The sequence below is a fragment of the Amia ocellicauda genome, chromosome 4, assembly GCF_036373705.1.
Source record: "Amia ocellicauda isolate fAmiCal2 chromosome 4, fAmiCal2.hap1, whole genome shotgun sequence".
NCBI classification, from domain to species: Eukaryota; Metazoa; Chordata; class Actinopteri; order Amiiformes; family Amiidae; genus Amia; species Amia ocellicauda.
The window spans coordinates 5,256,991-5,279,434 of record NC_089853.1 but is presented as its reverse complement, the minus strand read 5'-3'; the positions used below and the strand labels follow the sequence as shown (position 1 = coordinate 5,279,434).

The 22,444-nt window shown below is 44.1% G+C and overlaps 1 protein-coding gene across 1 annotated transcript in view; it reads right to left on the bottom strand.

Moving 5' to 3' along the window:
* Positions 1 to 22,444, bottom strand: part of ambra1a (autophagy/beclin-1 regulator 1a) — an 83,324-nt gene that overhangs the window by 49,710 nt on the left and 11,170 nt on the right. The window contains exons 8-11 of the mRNA XM_066700612.1: positions 16,065 to 16,151; positions 12,153 to 12,329; positions 6,905 to 6,985; positions 6,573 to 6,673 (exon numbers count right to left, since the gene is read on the bottom strand). Of these exons, the coding sequence (XP_066556709.1) occupies positions 6,573 to 6,673; positions 6,905 to 6,985; positions 12,153 to 12,329; positions 16,065 to 16,151 (446 nt within the window). The remainder of the gene's footprint in view (positions 1 to 6,572; positions 6,674 to 6,904; positions 6,986 to 12,152; positions 12,330 to 16,064; positions 16,152 to 22,444) is intronic.

The following is a 22,444-nucleotide window of genomic DNA, read 5'->3' as shown; positions in this document are numbered from 1 at the left end:
GGGTAAATAGTGATATCTTAAAATGAAGTCTGGGCAGTACAAAAATGATATAATTCAAGATTTTAATGCAGTGTCAGAAGAACAGCCCCTCAGAAGCTCACACTTACAGAGAGGGATAAGCAAAAGTATCTATAAGCAAAAGTATCCATCTCACAGTAAAACAGCTGGTAGAATAAGATTACTGTTCTCTTAAAATGTCTAGGACTATCAAGATTGAACAAATATAACCAAGCGCTTATGATCCATGAACTTCAATGTAATATACAGTCTCTCCTTCCTTCCTTAATTCAATTATAAACCACACATTACTACAGTATTCCAGCTGTAAATACTACACTGCCTGTTAAATCACCGCATTTCAGAAGCGCTTGGGCCCTTACATACGAAGAGCAAAGGTTTCAAAACTCTCGGTTTCTTTCCTTCAAGTGGTCTGATAATTTCTCGAAGCGAGATGAAAACAAAGACCTTAAAGATGCTGACAAAGTCACTGGGAGAAAACCCTGTTTCAAAGTCACAGAACAGATCTGCAATGTTTATGTCCAAAGTTTTCCAAAGGAGAAAAAAAGTAGCCTCTGTCTCAGACTACGGCTTCTGTATTTTGACTGAACAGGACAGACCCACTGTCAAGGGCCAGCGATGAGGTGGTGGATGGACATGCTACATTATTAACTAAACTCAGCTGCATATTACTCATTCATTTGGCAGCCGCCTCAAAACTGTGCAAGGGAACAAAACAAAAAAACACAGTCCAATCCACACTGTCCAGATGTGAATATTGTGCACGTCCTACGCAAGACTGAATCCATAAAGACAAACCCCAGCAGCACCCTCCGCAGACACGAACCCAAACGTCACGTCCATCAGCCCAAGGCGCCGATGAACAGTATAGGATGATTATGCCGCAGAGCCCTTCAGGGCACCCTTTCACAGCGCCCCCCCCCCCATCCCCCTCCCAATTAACTGACACATTCGTTGTTTCAGCACCACTGATGCTTCAGATCGGATCTCTGAAATCAATCCCACGGATAATCAATTATGGATCGTTTTGAAAACTGGGTGTCAGCCATCGATTCAGCGGGGTAAGTGTCGGCCGTCTGCGGGCATCGGTAGGAACAGAGCGACCGAGCCACGGTGCCAAGAGAAGGGGCTCGATTGCGGCTTTGATTTTCTCAAGAGATGCACACAGCACACAGCGTGACCCTGGACTCTGCGCAGTCTTCCTCCCACGCAAATCAGAGGAGACAAACTCACTGCTGCAAGACCACTGACATACGCAACACCGGGTATAAAAGCCTGTAAAATCGGCCGAAGATTATAGGACTGGTTTAAAAAGTAAGGCCTTGGGATCTACATATCACTGTTGCTTAAGGACAGGGAAGTTCTGTCACGAGGCCGGGTTTACCTCCTGAGCGAGACCCGAGACACAGAGACGGGGCTGGCATTTAGTCATCAGCTGAGGAAAGGAGGCAGGGCGTTGGGGGTGAACTGGGACGGTCTTCTAGTGTACTGAGGGGTCAGAGTGACATACCAGCTTGTACAAACAAACCACAACTGGGGAAATCCAAACCTCAAACCAGATTAGGAGAAGCAATACTACAGAAAGTCCCACAGGACACCCCCCCCAAAAAATTAAAAATAATAATTCAAAACAGCATATGTAAATGTGAAAAACTGTGCTCCACAAAGCAGCTAATTAATAACAACGGGATAAGATGTCTGCCGTGCAGTAAAGTGTTTTTACCACCCATCTCAGCTGTGCCGCCCACACCCCTCTACTTCGCTGCGTTTTGGCAGTTTCGTTCGGTTTTCCCTGAAGGGCCGGTGTTTTGAATTCAGTTTGCTGCGAGCCGGAGCAGAGGGCCAGCAGCCAGCGAGTTCTTGCCATCGGTTCACAATCCGCTCCGGGGAAGATCCGACCCCTAGCTCTCATGCTCAGATGAAAACAACAAACTCTCACCGCCAGCTTATCTTGGGTGCTACGATAAATGCAATATTTGCTTTAGAGGAAAATGGGATTAGTTATGTTTTTTGGACAAGGCCTTATGTATTTATTTTAAAAGCGATATGAAAGCCTGCATAAATCATCAGTTTCAGGTGACAACCAATCGCTATCGTACCAGCCTGTGCTCATTTCTTTCTTCTTTTTCTAAACGGTTGTTAGTTTGTATTAAGCGTCACCAAACCTGCCTTGATACACATCTTTACAGATGGTGCATTGGGTACATAAGTGCTCATCTACTAAAAGTCAAAATATGGAGGGGGGGGACAGAAACTTATTTATGATAAAAGCTGGATTGGACCCGTCTCTCCGCAGCTTTGTTATATTAGCAGATGCACCGTATCTCCTAATCCCGAGAACACGAATCTCTCACACTATCAGCCTCGCAAAATAAACACAACAGAGACAACGGCACACACACTAACGCACTCCCAGATCCCCCAGTGCTTAACCTCCTCCTGTCTATTCCACAATCCAGTTGTTGCTGTATTTGTTGATGACTTTTCTAACCTTGCTTTGTTTGTTTATTCCCTCCACCTTCCAGTGAGTTTTCAAAGCCTGGATCTGCCCCAAGCACTGCTTACATAGTTTCTGTGCACAAGGGGTGCAAAACTTGCTGAACTGAGCCGACGCAGGCAGACTATGTGCTTCCAGAGATGTGTGCAGGCGGAGCAGCGAAACGCCAGTGGGGCTGAGCAAAGGGAGAGCACAAGTCAGGAGAGATAATTAATTCTGCTGTAAAAACCTTAAAAAAAAAAAAAAAAAAAAAAAAGGTAATTTATATATTTCATGTATATAACTAAAACAAATTCAGATCTAAATGGGTCTCCTCTCCCTTTCCACTCAACGCACCAATTACATTCTCTTCTGTTTTCATTACGCAGATCCTAAACCCGTGATTAAACACAGCATGAACAAGCATAAAGTGTGGAAGCGGAGAAACGCCGGGGTTGTGAAAACCAGAACAGGGCCTATTTAATCAAGTGTGAGGTTTAATCAGCTGTGAGGAAGTCTGTATATTCCTGCCACGAAGAATAAGCTGTGCTTGTGTTCATCTGAAGAGAACTGAGAGGAGGAATGAAAACAGTGAAATGCTAATTTCGCTTCGACGAGCAAAAAAGGAACAGATTTTGAACAACACTGCATCTTGGGTAACATATGCATTGTTGTCTCCTGCCATTTTATTTAATTATGGAAAGACTATCTCTTCTTTAAAAAGGAAAAATAATTAAATCACAACAGCCAACAATTCACCATCTTGAAACACTGCAAAACTGGGTTTCAGCGGATACAGCGTCTGCAGTACAGTATTCAGGTGATGGGCGAATGGAGCAGCTGATTCTTGCCTAGACCAGTGTGCCCATACTCTTGGATCTAAAGCAGCTGAGAGTTTGTCCGAGTCTGGGCCAGGCGGAGTGAACATTAGGATTACATAGCTGAGATCTAGAGATTTCATTTTAGCATATTAAATGGGGCTCTGCAAGACTGGGGGAGACTTTACCAGTGAAATGCGGGGGCGCCACAGTGGCAGGAGATGAACAGCTGCGCAGGTGGGTCCGAGGTACATGGGGAACAGTGCGAGGTTCAAAGGGCAGCGGCCACCAACAGCCAAGGACAACGCACCGAGACAGCGGCACCGAGCACAGGAGGGCAAAGGCCAGAATGATTACGCTCAGAGGTGGCAGGACAGGCCAGGAGCTGCCTGGTCCCGTTCATTCTGCGAAGCCTCGGCAGCAAAGGTTTCAAGGAGAGTGATCGGGATCCATCACCATTCACACAAACCTTCCCACAGCACACCGCCAGGCAGCTGAGGAGAGACCGTACTGGCCAGCCGTTTCCGAGGGTCAAGGCACGTGCCAGGAGGGGCGGCCATTACAGTGCGACCCCGCTCGAGAGAACCAGCCTTCGCGAAGAATCAAACACGACTCCCACCCTCCCATCCAGGGTCGCACCGTAACTCCGATACAGCTGCCGCGAAAACACCGAGACACAAAGGCGGTGTCCGTTGCCGTCCGTGTCTAATCGCTCCGAGCCGAGAATATCCGGCAGAGGTTTCACACCCCCTTCACACAACACTATGGTCCCCGTGCGTTACCTCCCAGAGGAGAAGGGGAATGAATGGGTTGAATGCATGAGAGCAGGGAGGGTGGGGGTGTTTGGAAAAACAGCATTAAACCAGTTTATGGCACCGGGACGAGGGGCCTGACTACACAGATTTATCTCACAGGATTATTTCAGCGTTTTGAAAAGGATTATTTTGGTCACCTATTCAAATTGAGCAGCCAGTGTCACCCCTCTAATGGTACATTCGAGCAAAGGATTCAACCTGAAGAGCCCCCACCCCCAACAATTATATCAATAAAATATAGATTTATAATAATGACCCTCGTATTACACAACACCTGTTATCTGACATTAAGGCGCGCTGTGCCATTAATACAGTTCCCACTTTCACCAATGCCGAGGAATGACACCGTGGAGGCGTCGAGGTCCTTCTCTCTGACCCAGTCCCCCTCCCCCTGCACTTCTCAGAGCTACCCTCGGAGACGAGAGTCCTTAAAAACCCACCATCTGTGAAGACCGTACTTAATAACCACCTCTTAGACCCCGGCACGTTCTTAATCAACACTCACACAGAGCCAATTGCACCGTATGAATTCTGGAATAGAACACATACATATATATATATATGTGTTGGTATGTACAGTCACTCTCTGCCCTCTGCTGGATAAATTGATCCACAAAGAGAACGGAAAATGCACAGGTTTGAAGAAAGGTTGCGTTTGTGTTATTCTTTATTATATCAAGCCATTCTTGTTCACCGTAACAGGGAAAGAAAAAGATGCAGCTTTCTAATCACGGACTGAGTAACAAAGAGATCTAATGGTGAATATGACAAACTTGGGTGAACGGGTATTCGAAGAAGGCAGAGCATCAATAATTGAAAGGCACGCAAAATAAATAGCTCTTAAGAGAACAAAGCAGCCTACATTAACTTAACACTCCCGTGATTCCTGCGCTATGTTCAGAGGTTTTATTTCATATGGGCTTGCAGGGTTACAAGAATAATCAGTCCGGTTTATATGAACGAGAAAGACTGCATTTCAAAGATCAAGAATAATTAAAATGTAAAAACTGAGACAATAGAGTCCTTTTGTAAACCCTTGAATATGTGTTAGATTGTGTGTGTATAAAAAAAATATGACTAAATATAATAAAGACAAAATGAAAGCTGTCATCCATTCCATGTCAAAGTCCTTTGTTATTGTGTTCACTTGTAGCTCACACCATCAATCACAACTTAAAATGCAGGCGCACATCATTACGTTCTGCGCTTTTGTTGAGCTACTAAACATGTTGTTTTAATAAAGCTCTGTGCTTTGTTTCAAGATCGACGCCAAACTCAGCCTTCACACGATGCTACAGTTCATTTGTACTTTTTGCTTAATTGTCAGGGGCTGTCAAGCACTTCCCTGCTGGAGCCGTCAGTGGCCTCGGACTCGGCAGACCAGTATAGAAACCCCCCCCAGAGGTCAAAGATATCCATTTCTTCTCTTAACAGATCCATTCGGACATGAACTTGTTTAAAAGGAACGGTTTCAAAATGTTAGCCTGGGATGTGGGCATATAATATACATTCATAGAAAGGAAACACAGAAAATATAAAGAGAAGCTTAGTCCAGTCTCTTTCTACATCAAAACAAACACAGATGCGATTAGTCACAAACTCTGGAATCAGATCATTCCTACTCGTTTAGAGGTTAATAAACACTATTTACTAATACAAAGTAAACTTGCTCCAAAAGCATCATTTTGACCCATAAAAATGTGAACTTTTATACATATGTATATGAAGAATAAAACTGTATAAATAAGAGACACTTTAAAAGCCACTTATGAGCAGACGGCAACACTTAATTTTAATGGAACTTTCCGAGAGCACAAGCGACGCGTTGCTGAAATCGTTTTAAGGGCCACTTTATAGGTCTCTGCGATGTTTGGCCTCAGCAACTTCATCAGTGGGGAAACTTTCTCTCTCGCTCTCTGTTTTAATACATGTCCGGCGCAGTTTAATTCTCTTATCCTGGCCTCCCCTGTGGGTGGCGAGCAAACAAATTGGTCCTTATGCTTCCAATTTCCATTTAGATTGCAAGGTTGGGGATTTATAAAAGACGGGGTCCACTGCAGAAGCGCTGAACTCGCGGCAGAGAACAGCACTGAGGACCGCGCCAGGTTCACACACACAGAGTACAGCCTGTAATTAGAGACCCTTTAATGAACAAGAGGCAGAGAGAGAGATACAAGTACCATGGCCGTCTACACATCAAGAACCAGCCAGCTAACAGGCAGCAGGAAACCGGACAGCGTTACTAAACACACTAGAATCCCAGCTACTCATCTCCTATGGGCACCTCGGCTCAAAAAGACAACTTACACCGACACGGATCGTGAAAGTGCGCACGTTTTTCACTTCCAAGGCAGTTTCCCGGCTGCGTTCGTCTCCAGCCGCGGACGCCGGTGTGTCTCACGGCACCGAGAGTACGACCGGACAGACAAGGCGAGAGATCCTTACCTGCCAGGACTCGGTTGACCGAGGAGTGGGTGGCCAGGCCGGGCTGCCCTCTCTCGTGGAAAATCCCGGCGTACGGCAGGTACTCGGGTAACAGGAAACGCCTACAAGGGAGGGTGAACAGTACACATTCATTATACACACATTATTGCCACTTCATTAGCACAAAAGGGAATCTTGCTGTTCTCCCTTCATTTGGGCTCATTCTCCTCAGGCCTTTCGTTTTTCTTTGTCCCCAGAGTCTGTTAGTTAAATACTAGCTGACGAGTTATACGGCCTTACCGTTATCGTTCTAATAAATTGTTTGTGAACGGGTACCGGGTGGTCTCACTCACCGTGGAACGAAGCGGCCCAGTGAGGGTGCAGACATGCGGGCGTTGCGTGGAGTCCGGTGCCGTGCTCTGTCGCCGTTCTCCCTGAGAGACGAAACAATAAGAGCCGTTAGTGTTCGTGGGCATCGCAGGGTCACGATGGCTGCAAGCGCCATACTGGAAACATGTTGACTGTGTTTCTATTGCCAGTGATCCTGCCTTATTCAATTTATTTTAATGGACGCAGATCTCCTGCCCTGGCACCTGTGTGCATGGCCAATTTAAGTGCTTCTGAACCCTGTAAGAAGTGTAATGATCTTACAGCAGTTTCACAGACACGGTTTAGCATTCATCTACAACTAGAGTGAACATTTCCTAGGCAGTCTAAGATTACTAAGCGAGGTCTGGCGGGGCTGTCCTTAGCCCTGGAGAACTGGCAGTTTTGACCACGCTTAAACTAAATTAATGAACAAGAGCATATGGACCAGAATATAGAACGCAAACAACATTCCATTTCAACTTCCAATTCTTTTCCACGATTAATTGATTGTGTAAAACCCCTCCGACTGAAATTCACAAATAGCTTCACACAGTGGCCCAACAGCGCAAGTCGAGTTTTAACGAACTCGCAGAAGATGCAAACATTAACATTGCAGTGGTGGAAGAGTCTTGTCATTCCCACAGCGCTCTCCGTTTCAGGGAATCACTAACTTCTCCATGAAGTATTAAATGTCAGAGACTTTTAAATCACTACAGAAACTCCCTGCTTATGGACAATTTCTGGGACTGATTTACAGCTCGAGCAGCGCTGGCTCATCTGCAGCGAGGAGGGAAATGACCACAAATCTGCAGCTGAGACAGGATGACTCGACAAGACCTGGGTGTCTGAAATGCTGTCAAATCACAAATAAACTTCTTCTTTAGGACTTCACAGACAAATCAGCACAGAAGACGGTTCTGAAAGATGACAGCGAGGCGGGGCTACAAATGTTCAACACGCAAGACAGACAACATCTGGAGTAAAGCAACACAAGAGACCCCCAGATGACAGTGAGAGAGGAATTAAACATCTGTTCATACAAAGAACAAGAACTGTGCAGTTTAAAGTTGTATATTTTACACACACACACACACACACACACACACAGATGAAAACAGTTAAAAATAGCCTAACAATAAGGGAAACCTAAGTAAAACTATTTAAAGACAAGAAGCTTAAGAGGTCATTGTGATGCATCCTGGGGTAATAAACCTGCCACTGAGAGATAAATATAAAATCAATTGCCTAGTGAACTGGTACTAAATAAAAAAAATTAAAACTGGAAATGCTCGAAACCGAAACGAATTTGTAAATAATGCTTTGAGCAAAGCCGGTTCATTGCCATGCTAGTGCAAGTTAAGGATCCCCAGAGGACTTCAGAAAAACATGCAGCAAATAAGAGATTCTTCAGGCCAACTAGGAACCAAAATCAATATTAACCAACTGCGATGTGAGCTGTGGCAGCAATGCTTCATTTTAATTGCAAAATTAAACAACTTATTTCATGACCTGAAGCAAGTTAATGTTTTCCATTTAAGCATCATTGCTGGGAAAAAGCTTTGAAAAATAAAGTACCTTCTCGAGACTTTGTTGGCTTTAAAACGTGGCTTATGCATAATTTCGCTTGATTATAAATTTAAACATTTAAAAAACACAGCAGGGAAACAAAACACCAGTGTTAGTATATATTTTGCTTATGGTGAAATAATGTATAATAAAAGGTTTTCATCTATTAATTTTCAGTTAAATTTGTTAAAAGTTTTTGCTTGACCTTCATTTAACTTTTTAAGGTTTACGCTCTATTGTATTCAATTTCATACAGTAATGCATGAATCAAAATAAAGTAACATGCAAAATTCTGCACAGCAAAATGCAAAAGTGTGTTGTTTTTTTTGACACTTAAGTGGTCTGTGATAAACACTTAAAATTTTAAGAAATTAAGCTGTGATTAAAAAAACTGCAACATACGAAACCATATGACCTGAAAGATCTTTCCATATGAAAAACCATACATCATTCGAATTTAGAAGGAATTCACTTAGAAAACGTAAGGATGTCTTTGTTCTTAAGATACCTATGGTCGGAACTGATACGTAACTGAAACAAAGGGGTTAAAACAGGAATAATTGAAAGGTACTTAGGAAAGTAATAAGTTACCGGCCAAAGGAAAGCGGAACCAATAAAATAATAAGTGAAATAAAATGTGGACCGCATTCCTGGAGGCCCTGCATGATGAATGACAACCAATAAAGAGGAGGGAGATTGATAGTTTTTTCAAGAGCATCTTTGCATGCACTGCTAACAATGAGGTCAGACGCTGCCTCGTTTGTAAAATGATTATCCCCTTCAAAGCCATTACAGCGTACAGCGAGCGCCACTCGTTTCAGACGCTCATTTGCAAGTTACGCAACATCCAACTCTCATAAAAAGTTTGCGGTTTCAGTTCCAGCCAAGAGAAAAGTTGTATTTTGGCAACAAATGCCTGTTGAGTGACAAGACAGAAATTAATCGAAATCCGATTTATTTTTAGTACTGAAGGAGAGAGATCTCTATGGTCGGGCCGATGAACAAATACGAATCATCATGATCATGATCGTTCTGGTTGGGATGGGAACTCAATTAAATATAGAAAACGTCATCTCATTCAATCCCTGGTCACTATCTCTAGTAATGCAGAATTCACCCAGATCCACCCAGTCTTCGGCACAGCAGAACACACTTAACGAGAACGGCAGCGCTGCACAGTCAACACACACAACAGGTGAACAAATAAAACCATAAGAAAGTGTCCAATCGAGAGGAGGCCATCCACCCCCTTCGTGCTCGTTTGGTGTCCATTAATAACTAAGTGATCAAAGGATCCTATCCAGTCTGTTTTTGAATGTTCCCAAATTGTCTCTTCAGCCACATCGCTGGGGAGTTTGTTCATATTGTGACGCCTCTCTGTGTGAAGAAGTGTCTCCTGTTTTCTGTCTTGAATGCCTTGAAGCCCAATTTCCATTTGTGTCCCCGGGTGTGTGTGTCCCTGCTGATCTGGAAAAGCTACTCTGGTTTGACATGGTCGATGCCTTTCATGATTATGAAGACTTGAATCAAGTCCCCACGTAGTCTCCTCTGTTCCAGGGTGAAAAGGTTCAGTTCCTCAGTCTCTCAGTAGGACTTTCCCTTCAGACCTGGAATAAGTCTGGTTGCTCTCCTCTGAACTGCCTCTAGAGCAGCGATATCTTTCTTGAAGTGTGGAGCCCAGAACTGTCCACAGTATCCAGATGAGCTCTAACTAGTGCATTGTACAGTCTGAACATCTCTGCCCTTGTTTTAAATGAAGTCCCTTGAAGCAGTGAATACAGCCAATGTTATGTTAATTTCTCATTGTTGCTCTGAAAGACCAGGGTGTGGGGAAGGAGTTTATAAATGGCTCTGGGTAAGTTGGGCTATCTTAATGAGGTTCCCGTGAACTTTATATCTTGTCTGTGTGATGCATGGGCTTGTGTGTGTGAGGAGAATTGAGTTCTCTCTCTTTTCCAGGTGGCTACAGGAGGCAGGGACATCTTCACTGTGAGGGATTCCTCTTTAATGGGGACAACATGTAAGTGTGAGCAGGAAACTCTACATTTCTTAATACATATATATATAAATATAAAACATCTAATGATTTGCTATTATAAAGCAATCTCACTGGATGCCTGCCTGGGATGCATTCCCTCTATCCAGTGCAGGAAACGGTAATTACAAATTGCCCTGTGCTTTGAGACAACATGATGAATGGAGCAGCATTGCTCCACCGCGGCCCTCGGGGAGTGAATTTCAATTACGCGCGGCTCCACAGCCGCATACTGAGGGGACCGCCGTCCCACTGCTCTATAACCCAATTTACACAGCGTCTAATGCATCAGAAACCTGGTTTACGCAGGGCTTACAGTACTCGAGCAGTAGTCGAATAATCTGGGTCAATAAGTACAGGCTCAGCAGGTGTTAGCGTCAGGCACAGAACAGAAACGTGATTCGGTGGAGAGGGAACGTGTTCTGGGTGAACGTTTTCCGGGACACTCGCTGGAAAAGGGGCAAACGTTCACCCAGAGTAAAAGTCAGGGCACGGTGGCTCGAATCCTTCAATCTGAAAGCTGAGATATAGACCAAATAGTGAAAAATATATGTGTTAATATATAAACCAGCTCAAAGATTAAAAATACTAATCATAAAAAGAGAATAAAAGTCGTGGCGTGGGTCCTTTTCCTTCACTGGGATGAGGCGATAAGAGGCAAACGTCAAACGCTATTTCAACCTGTCAGGGACGGGCTGAAGTCTCTGTTGAGCGCTGACAGTTATGGTAGCATGAAGAGACTGAGAAAGCCTTCTTAGTAACAGTCTACTTGTTGTGCGTGGGCTTCTCCCCTGCATTCATAAGCCATCCCCAGCTTTTCATATTTAAATCTCTTCATACTCATCCTTCAGCCGATAACTGGCCTACAACCAAGAATCAAGACACAGAGCAGACCTAAATATTAAGTGCCAAATAAAAACAAAATACTAAAAACTGAACCACAGATGGAACACGTCCTACAATACTGATGTAGTTGAAAGAAAGAAAGCCATTGAAATCAAAACTCTTAAACCATTATTATATATATATATATATATATATATATATATATATATTTTTAAATCTGGCGTTTTGAAAGCGTTCATCTTTAACTAGAATCGAAAGAACAGCTTCTCTACAGGCTGCCTGTGCCGAGTGTCTTATCAAAGCTGCTTTGAGGACACAGACGCAGAAACCCCATTCCCAAGACCCTCGTGCTCTCGTTCGGACATGTTCATCGGGGGGACACCCGGGGGCGGCTCTGCAGAGACAACGGGGACCCGGAGCACCTGAAGAAATTCCCCTCTAGGGCCTAAACTTCGAAATGATCAGAGCTATACCTCATGGCCACACTTTCACCGATTATAATAAGCCCTGGTATTTTCATTTTCCACTTGGCGTTACAGACCGCACCGTTAGGGCTCATTATTGTTGCCATTGAATTCCTCTGATGTGATAGAATACAATTAACTGCAAAATGAGCGCTCCGGCTTCTCCCTGAATAGGTGTTAAGATAATGCACGATTTTGCTCCTGTCCGGCTGTAACAATAAGCCGTTTCGCAGAAAGTGGCACACTTGTGACCGGTGCCTTCTGAAAGGCACATGCGCTGAACGAGGAGCCTGACGAGGCACAAGAGGAGACCGCACTCACTCGAACTCCTCGAACTCCACCTCGTTGTTCTCCATGGACTGGGCGGGGTTGCTAGCGGGGCTGTCGGCCGAGGGACGCAGTCGGTTCTGCTGGTAGCGCAAGGACCGCTGGCGGATGCTGTCCCTTCGGGAGAGATATTGGATCATCCTCTGGGCGTAATAGGCAGCTGGGGACAACCTGCAAACAGGAGCAACAACAACCAGCGTTATCACTCGTCTCTCGTGCCAAGGCCGGTCCAAGAGCTGCACAGCTCAGTGAAAGCCACAAAACAATCAAAACAGAACAATATCTGTCGCAGTTACGCTTTGGACAAAGATTAAGACTAAAGCCTCTTCACGGAAAATTGGTTTATTTCAAGAACTCTGCAACGACTCACTTTTTCTCGAAGTATAAGTTTGTGTTTGTGAGAGAGAGAGAGTTTTCATTTCATAACATCCTCAGCCTTGATGTTGTCTGAAGCAGAATATCAATCCTGCTAGCTATTAAATGTTCTCATTATTTCTACAGGATGTTCCAATAAATTCTAACTAATTTCATATCTCCCCGCCTACACGACTCCAGCACAGATGTCCACGACACAGAGAAACTCATTAAGGTAAGAAATAAAACAGAAACAATTAAAAATAAAATGTTTATAGCCCGTTGGTGCCACTGCAGGACACAGAACACGATGAATCAAAACAAGGGGAAGAGCGATTTGGTATGCCACCCACATAGCAGCAGATTCATCTCACCTGCACCCTGGCAAAGGCGGCCAATTCTACATTGTCATCTGGGGCTTTTGGGTTACAAAGGTACAGAGCTTGACAGCACTGATTCTCCAGTGAGGATCTTCATACACAGAGGACTGCATCGGACAGCCCAGAGTGAACATCTCATTTAGTCAACAGATCACTACCACGTTACTGGCCATGAAGGTTTTAAATAAATCAGCACATCATCACGTAAAGCTGTCATGTATGACATCACTATTTCATGCACAGGATGTTACTGTTCTTCTGTGAATAGATCATAAGCTTTGTGATGCCGTGTGCCAAGTGGCCAGAGATGGACAAGTCACTGTGTGCAAAGTCAAAGCATATTATTTCCAGTGTTGGTTATTTGGTTCTCGTTAGATGCAAGAAATTAAAACATTTACACAAATGCTTCGCTTTAATTTATAATTTAAAATTAACTTTCTACTGCCGCTTACAAGTAAGGGAACAAAGCAGAACAGGGATCCTTTTAATCTCACTTAGTAAACAGAGAGAAGAGAGGCCTACTCCTTTTATTAATGAAAGAATCTCATTCAAATATTTCAACTTCTTTCTGGAGCTTAAATAAAGAAATTTATTTATAATAGGAAGAATGGGATGAAATACAACACACACAGAAGAAAAATGAAAACCATCAGAGGTTGTCATCTACAAAACAATCACATTTCTTCTGGCTCCATTTCCAAGAAAGCAATAAAGGATGCATTAGGGGAACTTGTTTCTCGCGGTCTCTATCCAAGACAGGTTTGTCCACGGGCTCTTCCTGGCGTTTGTGACGAGAGAATCCACAAAGCTACGGACTCGTACCCTGGCCGGAGGGCAGGCGCTGACGATGTAAGATTCGGACATTACAATTATTTTACTTGAAGCCATTTGCTCATTTGAATTTCTTCCTTCTGACAGTCACTAGCCTCCGGACACTCTGAAAGATTGATTGATTGACTGACTGAGGTAGTAAAAGGGACTTGCGATCCCAATTCGCTTTTTCCCTGTTGCCATTCACCACTTCTTCTCCTTCCTTGGAGGATTGAACTTAAAGATGGACACCTTACCGTAAAACACTTCTGCGATGGCAAGAAACACACCAGGAAAACAAGAAGCGCAGTGCATTTGTCTTCATTGCAGCCCGTTCTTTTTCAAACCATGTCCGAGGTACAGGTTGTGGAGTTGGCTGTCAAAAGCCAAGATGGCAAATCTGAGACGGGCAGAAGCCATGGTTTGTATTGCAATTATACAAAGGAACATAAGCATAGCTTGTGGCCATTTGTTATGTAGAGAAGGAGTTAAAAGAAACCTCAATGAGTGTTTTAATAATAGCAGTAACACTTATTTATACAGGAAGGAGGTAGTGGGGGGGTGGGTGTTGCCAGGTGCAAGTAAACTTTAAAAACAAGTTTACACAATTTCTGTTTATGAAAGCAGGAGAGACAGAAGGTCAGTTCTCATAGATCAGGCGAGACAATACTGAGTGATAGGGCAACAAGGTCTGTAATCAATTAGGTGCAAACATCCTGGGAGACGCAACCATTCAGAGCGCCGGTGATTTTAATACCATTTATCAAAAGCAATGGCTCCCATTAATGCCATCGAGGGCAGCCTGCAAGACAGCTCGGGAAAAACAGACGAGAAAGAGGATCGTCAAGCCCTCAGAGAGCCTCATTTACATAACAGCAATAAAATATAGATCAGGGTACGGATTAAATCGGGTCACTTATAAGACATGGGGTGTTCACACTAAAACTGACCTTGTCTTTTAGCAAAGCGTATAAGGAAGACTAAAAATAAGTGATCACTTATTCTAATCTCAAGAGTCTGAATTAACTCTCGATATGAAGCATGCTTTTAAAATCTCGTTCAGCTGGTTTATATTTTGAAGACCCATGAATACCTGCTGTCGTGAATTCTAGCTAATGGCACCAGTCCTGGAGAAAACACTTTACACAGTCCAGCTGACACACAATCCTGATGACACGTGTCCTTCCTGTCTGAGTGCTGTCACTTCCTGTGGTGAGCATCAACCACATCAAGATGGCCGGCACTCTCATGGGGCACCAATCAACTCCAAGGCTGTCCACTACCCTTGGCGATTAGGACTCTCAGTCTGGTATATGTTACTGGCGGTGAGTAGGGAATGAAGAATTAAGACTTCCACAATACTACAGGCACCATGTTGCTCCATTCTGGCTTCACAGTTATGCTTTATCGATACTATTTAGCTGTAGGCCTGATCTACTATACAAAATCACTGCGTGCTTATACAGTCACTGAAATATTCCCATTATGTTCTCGTGAATTTTAGCCTTTTGTTAAACGACTAATACAACTATATACTCTTGACAATGACAATGAAAAAAATATATATGTTGCATACATCTATGACTGATGATTTTTAGTGGCCTAAAAATTAAAAACCACAAAGGAACCGTAGAAGTAGGTGTGGATTGTGACAACGTTGTCAAGAGACATTGGGGGCTGGAATTCAAAACAGGAACAAATGAAAGGGGATCAAATAGTCTGCAGTCAGGGCTTCGTAGGAATCAAGCTGTAATAACCGCACACATGATCAATAGGGTTCAGGCCCAGATGTGCTGAACTAACAACCGACACTGTGCCACAGCGCAACTGCAAGTGTCCCAGGAGGGTCACCACACAGGCTGATGAACGCAGTTCCATCCACAGCTTCATTTTAACAAGGCCAGAGCAACGTGATGTCACAGTCTTCCAGGTGCCCGAATCTCGATGATCCGCGTGCTTTGGGATACGAGGAGGACGGTTCTGAAGCCAGGATTTGAGGAGTGAGGACAGGCCTGGACAAGGACTCTGGGTGCCTAACCTGGCCTGAGAAACGAGTCGCCAAATCATCACTCTCACTGAGAGGATGGCATCCACGGGGAGCACTGCTATTTACAGTAACTCGGTCTGTTGGGCTCCAAGACGCTGCTGGCGAGAGATCGACACAGGATCGATGCCAAAGCACAGACAGGCATCTCCCAATCAATCCCTCGGTGCCGTGCAATGCTGGATAACAATGCTCTTATCTTATATCTCTTGAGGACGGCCCATTCGCATACATCCACAAACCCGCCACCCCCCCCACCGTCATCAGCCCCAGGGTCTCTAATCCACACTGACTGGCCTGAAGGAGCGAGACACCTACCTTGCAGGATCAGGGTAAATGGGGTGATCTCGGGAGCCTGATATGTCATAGCGAGACAGCGAGATAAGAGAGGACTCCAGAAGCCTCCTGGAAAACAACAACGACAAGAAGACAGGACAAAGTGTTAGGAGGCACCAGGTCTGGAAGACATCACTGATGTCCGAACCACGCGTGGCACGTATGATGAGATACCTCTGAACAGGCCCAACCCTGAGAGGTGCTTTCTGACCTGTATCGAGTGGAAGGAGAAAATGAGGAGGACACATTCCCAGGCATTGGTGTGACACGCGGTGCAAACTTCACAGGTGCAGACTAAGCGTCTCCCTCAGAAAAAAAACACTGCAGATTTCACCTGCCACACACTGCGAATTATCACAGCTGAAAGAAAGTGTGTCACCCCTGAGCACACAGGTAATCTTCCCCAGCTTCCTCCTTCCTCCCGACTTCATTCCCAACATCAGCCAGTCCATTAAATGCGGCGCTGATTAGTTGAACGAGCCGCAGCTGCTGGCAGTCATGCCTGGCGTGCTCGCTACCTAATTGGCAGAACTTGCACTTGCACAACTGCAGAAACTTTAGCAGCCCGTCTCCCCCAATTGTGAAAACCCAATTCTCTCGGGGATTAGTCGGATTTAGTCTAATGGTTCTGTGGATTAATAAACTGCCATCAGGACTTGCACTCCCACAAAGATGATTTCTCTCTCTGCCTCTCTCTCTCTCTGCAGCACCTAAATTACAGAGGAAAATAGATACAGTAGTGTCCAGAACTGTCCAGACAAGTAATGCCATCAAGTGTGCTGTTGATACTGACCACAAAGTAAGAGTAGCACGATTAAGCAACAGACGAAAGGGGAACAGGCCTGTCCTGACCTGAGCTCAGGGAAATAACTTACTCTATTTATTTATCTATTCTATTAATTATACTTATCGTAGTATACCACTGTGGAGTAGTGGTTAGGGCTTGTAACCGGAAGGTTGTGGGTTCAAATCTCAGGTGGGGCAGTGCTGTTGTACCCTTGAGCAAGGTACTTCACTTAGATTGCTCCAGTAAAATACCGAGTAAAATACCCAGCTGTATAAATGGGTACAAAATGTAAGTCACCCTGGATAAGGGCATCAGATAAGCGACGATTAATGTAATGTAAGTTTATGAATGTATAGTTTATGAATTAGTATCCTACCAGTGTATGTCCTCAAAATGTGAACGATTTAACAAAGCAAACGCAGATCTTATTCTGGTCAGCAATGTCTTCTCAGATAAGACTAAATACAGCTGGAGCTGCAGCCTCACAACCAGGAAACTCAAGGTGGCATTATCTTGGGACTTCACTGCTTTATCAGTTTTTTTTTTATCTCACTTGAGAGCAGAGATCTTTAGTGAAATTTCCTTATTTGAGGGCTGGCTGTGATCAGTCCTCGGGAGATTATAACTAAAAAAAGACTGCGCGTCCCACTGACGGCTCTGAACAATCTTGTCCGTCAAGTAATGAACAGCGCTGACAGTTTCCCTTTCACTCGAGCAGTGTAACCGCTATAAAACACGCCTCTGTGGATTTCAAACGGCGCCCCATCAGTTTTCTACACACGCTAAGAAAGAGAGGCCTTAATTCTATTAACATCTGTCTCGCGTTGTAAGAATTTATCATTCAAATTCCGCTGCATCGAACAGTGCGTCAACTGGAAATTCCTAGACATGCAGTTTGATCTATACTGGCTTCAGAGACGTACTGCAGAGTCCATTAATATCTCGGCAGAAGATTTTCCCCAGTGAGAGTCACTTGGCTTTCCTCGACCTGCAGGTCTTACAAGTGAAATTTAAGATGAATACTTGTAATCCCACAGCAATATCGAATGCCTCATCCAGAGTCAAGAACATCAAACCGGTGCATAAGACATTATACTGTGAGATTAAACTATTTTAGTTAAAGTTCGATTCATGTTTCACTTCACTTTACTGACAGGCAATTGCAGTTGTGGGCAAGAACAGAGAGGACTCCCCGCCCAACACACCTCTCTGCGTTTGAAGTTTTAAGGACTGGATGCGCTGGTATATCTGGCAGCAAATGTTTCAACTTTACAATCCAAACATAAGCAAGAACACTCCACAACAAGAAATGCATGAATACAAATGCCAACTGTGCTACAAATGAAGATCAAGCCTCCACTCAAAAGGTGACCTATTCCAGTGACATTAAAACAAGTGGTGAGTTTAACCCATGTGTTGACTGGAGCGTCCCCAAGGAACCATTAAAAGCCAAAGCAGGTGTTCCACAAAACCCCAAGATTCGTACCGCACCACGGGCCCCCCGAGACGGCACTTAGAGGCGAGATATGGAGCCGGCAGCCAGTCAATATTAGGCTAAGTGTCATCAACTTTGACATTACCTCCAGATATTAAGCATTTCTGCACAACCACGTGACTGCAGCACATTAAGCTCTTATCAGGTTTCAGTCCTTTATAGTGAAATGTCAGCGAACACAAAGTGTCCCCGATGCCAGAATGAGGCTCCAGGTATCCCTATTGTTAGTGTTTTAAGAGACGGGTGCCCAGGGCTGCGACAGCCGGCTTAAATCTCTCCATCAGTCCAGCATTTAACAACAGTTTCTCATTAACATAATGATCAAAGCCACCAAATCACTAATACAGTGGAACTCCTCAGGTTTCACATCTTGGCAGAAACATTAATCTACGTCTTCTTTTCTGCTCAGCAGAGCAAAGTCCCTTTAAGCACCGTTAAAAGTCATTAAAATTGCTCATTAAATTCCATGCAGGACATTAGTTTGGCCATTATCTGCTGCAATGTAAGCAAAAACCCACAACGTGAAATGTCTCCAGCCTGAGCAACAACCCATTAAATCGGCCCGATCTGTAACTTCGTTTTGACTTTGAGGCGCACTCACAAAGGGATGAAGGCCATCGAAGGAAGGACCGCTCTCACCATGAAAAGAGCTCCGGGGCTTTTTAAGTTGCAGGCTGGGATATATTTGGAAACCGATCCTTTAAGAGTTCTATTGCAGCTAATGAAGACCTTCTGCTCTGTTCTTGGGTTGTTTTTTCTTCTGTCTTCTGTTTTTTTTTTCTTTTTTATACTCAAGCTACACCAAAGTTTGAAGTCACACCTCAAACCTAACTTAGTCCGGCTTTGTTAACCCGTCACTAAGAGAAGTCAGAAATCTAACCCAAACCCGGGGCCAAAACCCATATCTTCCCCTAGGGTGCATCCAAAACAAAACCTGTAGGATACATCCACGTCACTTATACAAGCACTTCCTGCATGCAGTACGGAGCATCGAATATCCTGCAACACCCCCACAATCTGCAGTACCGGCACGCACGGGCAAACAAACCACACGGCACACGCGTGGGTGTGAAGCCGAGGTTTCCATTCACTCGGGCGGTTGGCGTTTCTCACCAGAGCAAGGGGTCTCAGTTTTATTTCACAAAGCGTTCCATATACAGGCCTGCTTCTGTTTTTGCTGAAAAGCGCATCATGAGGACAATGCGTTTCCAGCCCAGCAGTTCCCATGGAGACAGGAGCACAAAGCTGCGGCGATGGATCGAGCCAGACCTTTCTGCACTGAAGACAGAAATAATTTCCTGTTCAGTGTTGAGGGTGCTGCTCAATTTGGGACTTTGCACCTTTCTGTGAGTCAAACAAAGACATGTTCAGGGTCTGCTTGTCAACCAAGGAACTTCTCTCTCAGTGAACAAACTTCCAATCAAATGAAGTAAAAAAATGAAATGGGGAAATCGTAAAGATCTTTTATGAAAACGGCAGTAACTATAATTTGTGTCTCGGTTTGATGTGGCTGTAAACTCGAGGGATGTCTTTTTCACAGCTATAAAGCTCTGCTGAAACGGGCGAGTCGGTGAAGGAGCCACAGTGCCGTTCCTCACAGGTCGACGAGAACTCTCTCTTATTTTACAAATGCAAGGGCCGTCGAAAATAAATTGAATCCGCAAGGCAAGCACAACTGTATTCAATGCTGCATTTCAGTTGCTGCCTTCACTGCCGCCATTAAACAAATAGGTTTTCATTTTCCTCTTGCGTCAGGAAGCTTCTCGGGGGCCTTTCAGCTAACCGGCCGAGGACCGACTGCCACAAAGAAAGAAATGCCTGCCTTTTGGGCCCCACGATTTGCTTGGCAGTCAGACTTCAAAGACGAATGCCTAGGCTTCTTCCATCCCTCACCCGCCCGCACCGAGCTCCCTGCGCTACCCGAGGACTCTCGCCTGCAATTCATTTCAAGGATCCTCTGGGGAAATGTGAAAAAGCAAAAAGCATAAAGCATTACAGTCACCTGTCTGCCTTAATTCAGATTAGAAATGAGTTAATAACTCTCCACTATCTCATAATTCAGGGATAAATACGTCGGCTGAACGGTTGAATGCTCGAGCCCGAGGTAAACAACGCGGAGTGCACTGAAAAGCCATTACCCAGAAAACTCTGCTAGGCGCTCCTAACTCTCCACTGTGTTTAGACCGCGTTCAGGTTCACAAACCATCAATTTCATGCTATGCAGAATAATAAGTGTCCCAGGTTGTGCGAGGGCTCCTGTGAAGTCAGGTCACTGCAAAGTCTCGCAGCACAGAGGAAACTTCTTCACTCAAACTAAACATGGATCAACTTCTGCAATAACAACAACCTTTATTTTATATAGTGCCTTTCATGTCAAGGACATCACAAAGCACTTTACAATTAAAAAGTAAAAATAAGCAACATGCATGAAGTAAAATCAAAAAGGACTTGACACTCTACTAACTACTCTACAACATGCACAGAGTTTGTAGAGAAAGACAAACAAAGAATACCCCCTACCCACCCCATAAAACGTTAATTTTGTAAAACGCACTTTTCTGTCTGGTGCAGACTGCCGAAGAAACACCTCATCATGTTTGTGAATCAATGCGGCACTTTCTTCTGCACAGCTGGGCACAAACCACCGTCCAGTATTGATGTGCGTACCTCACTGGAAGACATATGTTCTCATAGAATGCAGAAAGAATATAATGGTAGTATATACAATAATGTAATCGTAATGTAAATAAATAAATGTAATCTCACCAAACAATTAACGAAAAGATTTGAAGCACTGTTTTCATGCTCTTTGCCTGGGGGTTCTCCCACAACACTAGGGGGAAAACTGAGATAGGGAGTGTGCAATAAAATAAAGCAGTTTAAACTAACTTTTTCTATTTCACATCTCCTGAACTGCAAAGCCATTATAGACGCACACCTTCAGTCGGGACAGAGAGAGTCGTTATACTCAGAGGGACGGAGTCCATCCAGTCAAGTCACAATATCTCATAATTGGGTGGCCGATATGAAGGGCAGATATTTGAAATTGGGAAGACAGTGTCCACAATATTACCTAAATGCAGGGTTGGAGGGAGAGGCATGAAGTTATGATAAAATAAATAAGCACCATTAACGATGCTAGAAAGAGCTACCTGCACTATCTACAAATGCAAAGTAGACTTTAAAGTCACAGATGCAGAGTGATTTACATCTCAAATGCCAGAGATTAAGCACGAGAACACTGGCAAAATTACAGATGATTCTCTAATTACACCAATTTCTGTTGCATATCATTATGTATTGATTGTTATTTAAATGGGACTGACACCTGTATCTAAAATAATGAATCCAGGGCTTTTGGAATTATTTTAAATGTCTGAAATGAAGCTGGAGTTCATCAGCACCACTGAAATCGTTTTGGTCAGACAATACTGTTCAGTTATCGTGGCGTTTATAGCTGTCGGTTCTGAGATCTGAACAGCTGGACATTCTTAAACCGTGACAACGAAATAGTCTGCCCGTCTCTTGATAATTAGTAAAAACGCACAAACATATGGCTTTCAGACTATTTCAGATGCACCTCGTCTTTCCCCTACAGAACACCACTGTCCTCTGTGGCTTGCGGTGGAAAAAGGACTGCTGTTTCACCAATTAAATGGTTTGTACGGAGACTTTAATAAGGCAATCTATCCCAATTAAAGCCCCAGTCCCCGTGAAAAGGAGGGACTCGGCGCCCACAACCCACCGGCCTGCGTTACTCGATACTACTGCGCCCCCTGCTGCACTCCAGAGGAAGACAACTGCACAGGGTTTTCAAGGCAAATATAAAATGAAAAAAGCGAGTTAATTCGTCTTCAAAGATCACAAATTACTTCCTTCACTTCCTACCAACTCCAGGGGGCTCCGCCACACTCTCACTGCTCGATGACCAGACTGAACTGTAATTTCTCAGTCTGAACACTTCTATCTTGCTATTGTTGGGCCAAACCTGTCTGTTAGTTTAATTATTTCGTCATTCTTGCTCAATGGTGAAAAAAACATGTGAAATCAGAAGCTAAAATAAATTACTGGTCAATTTCT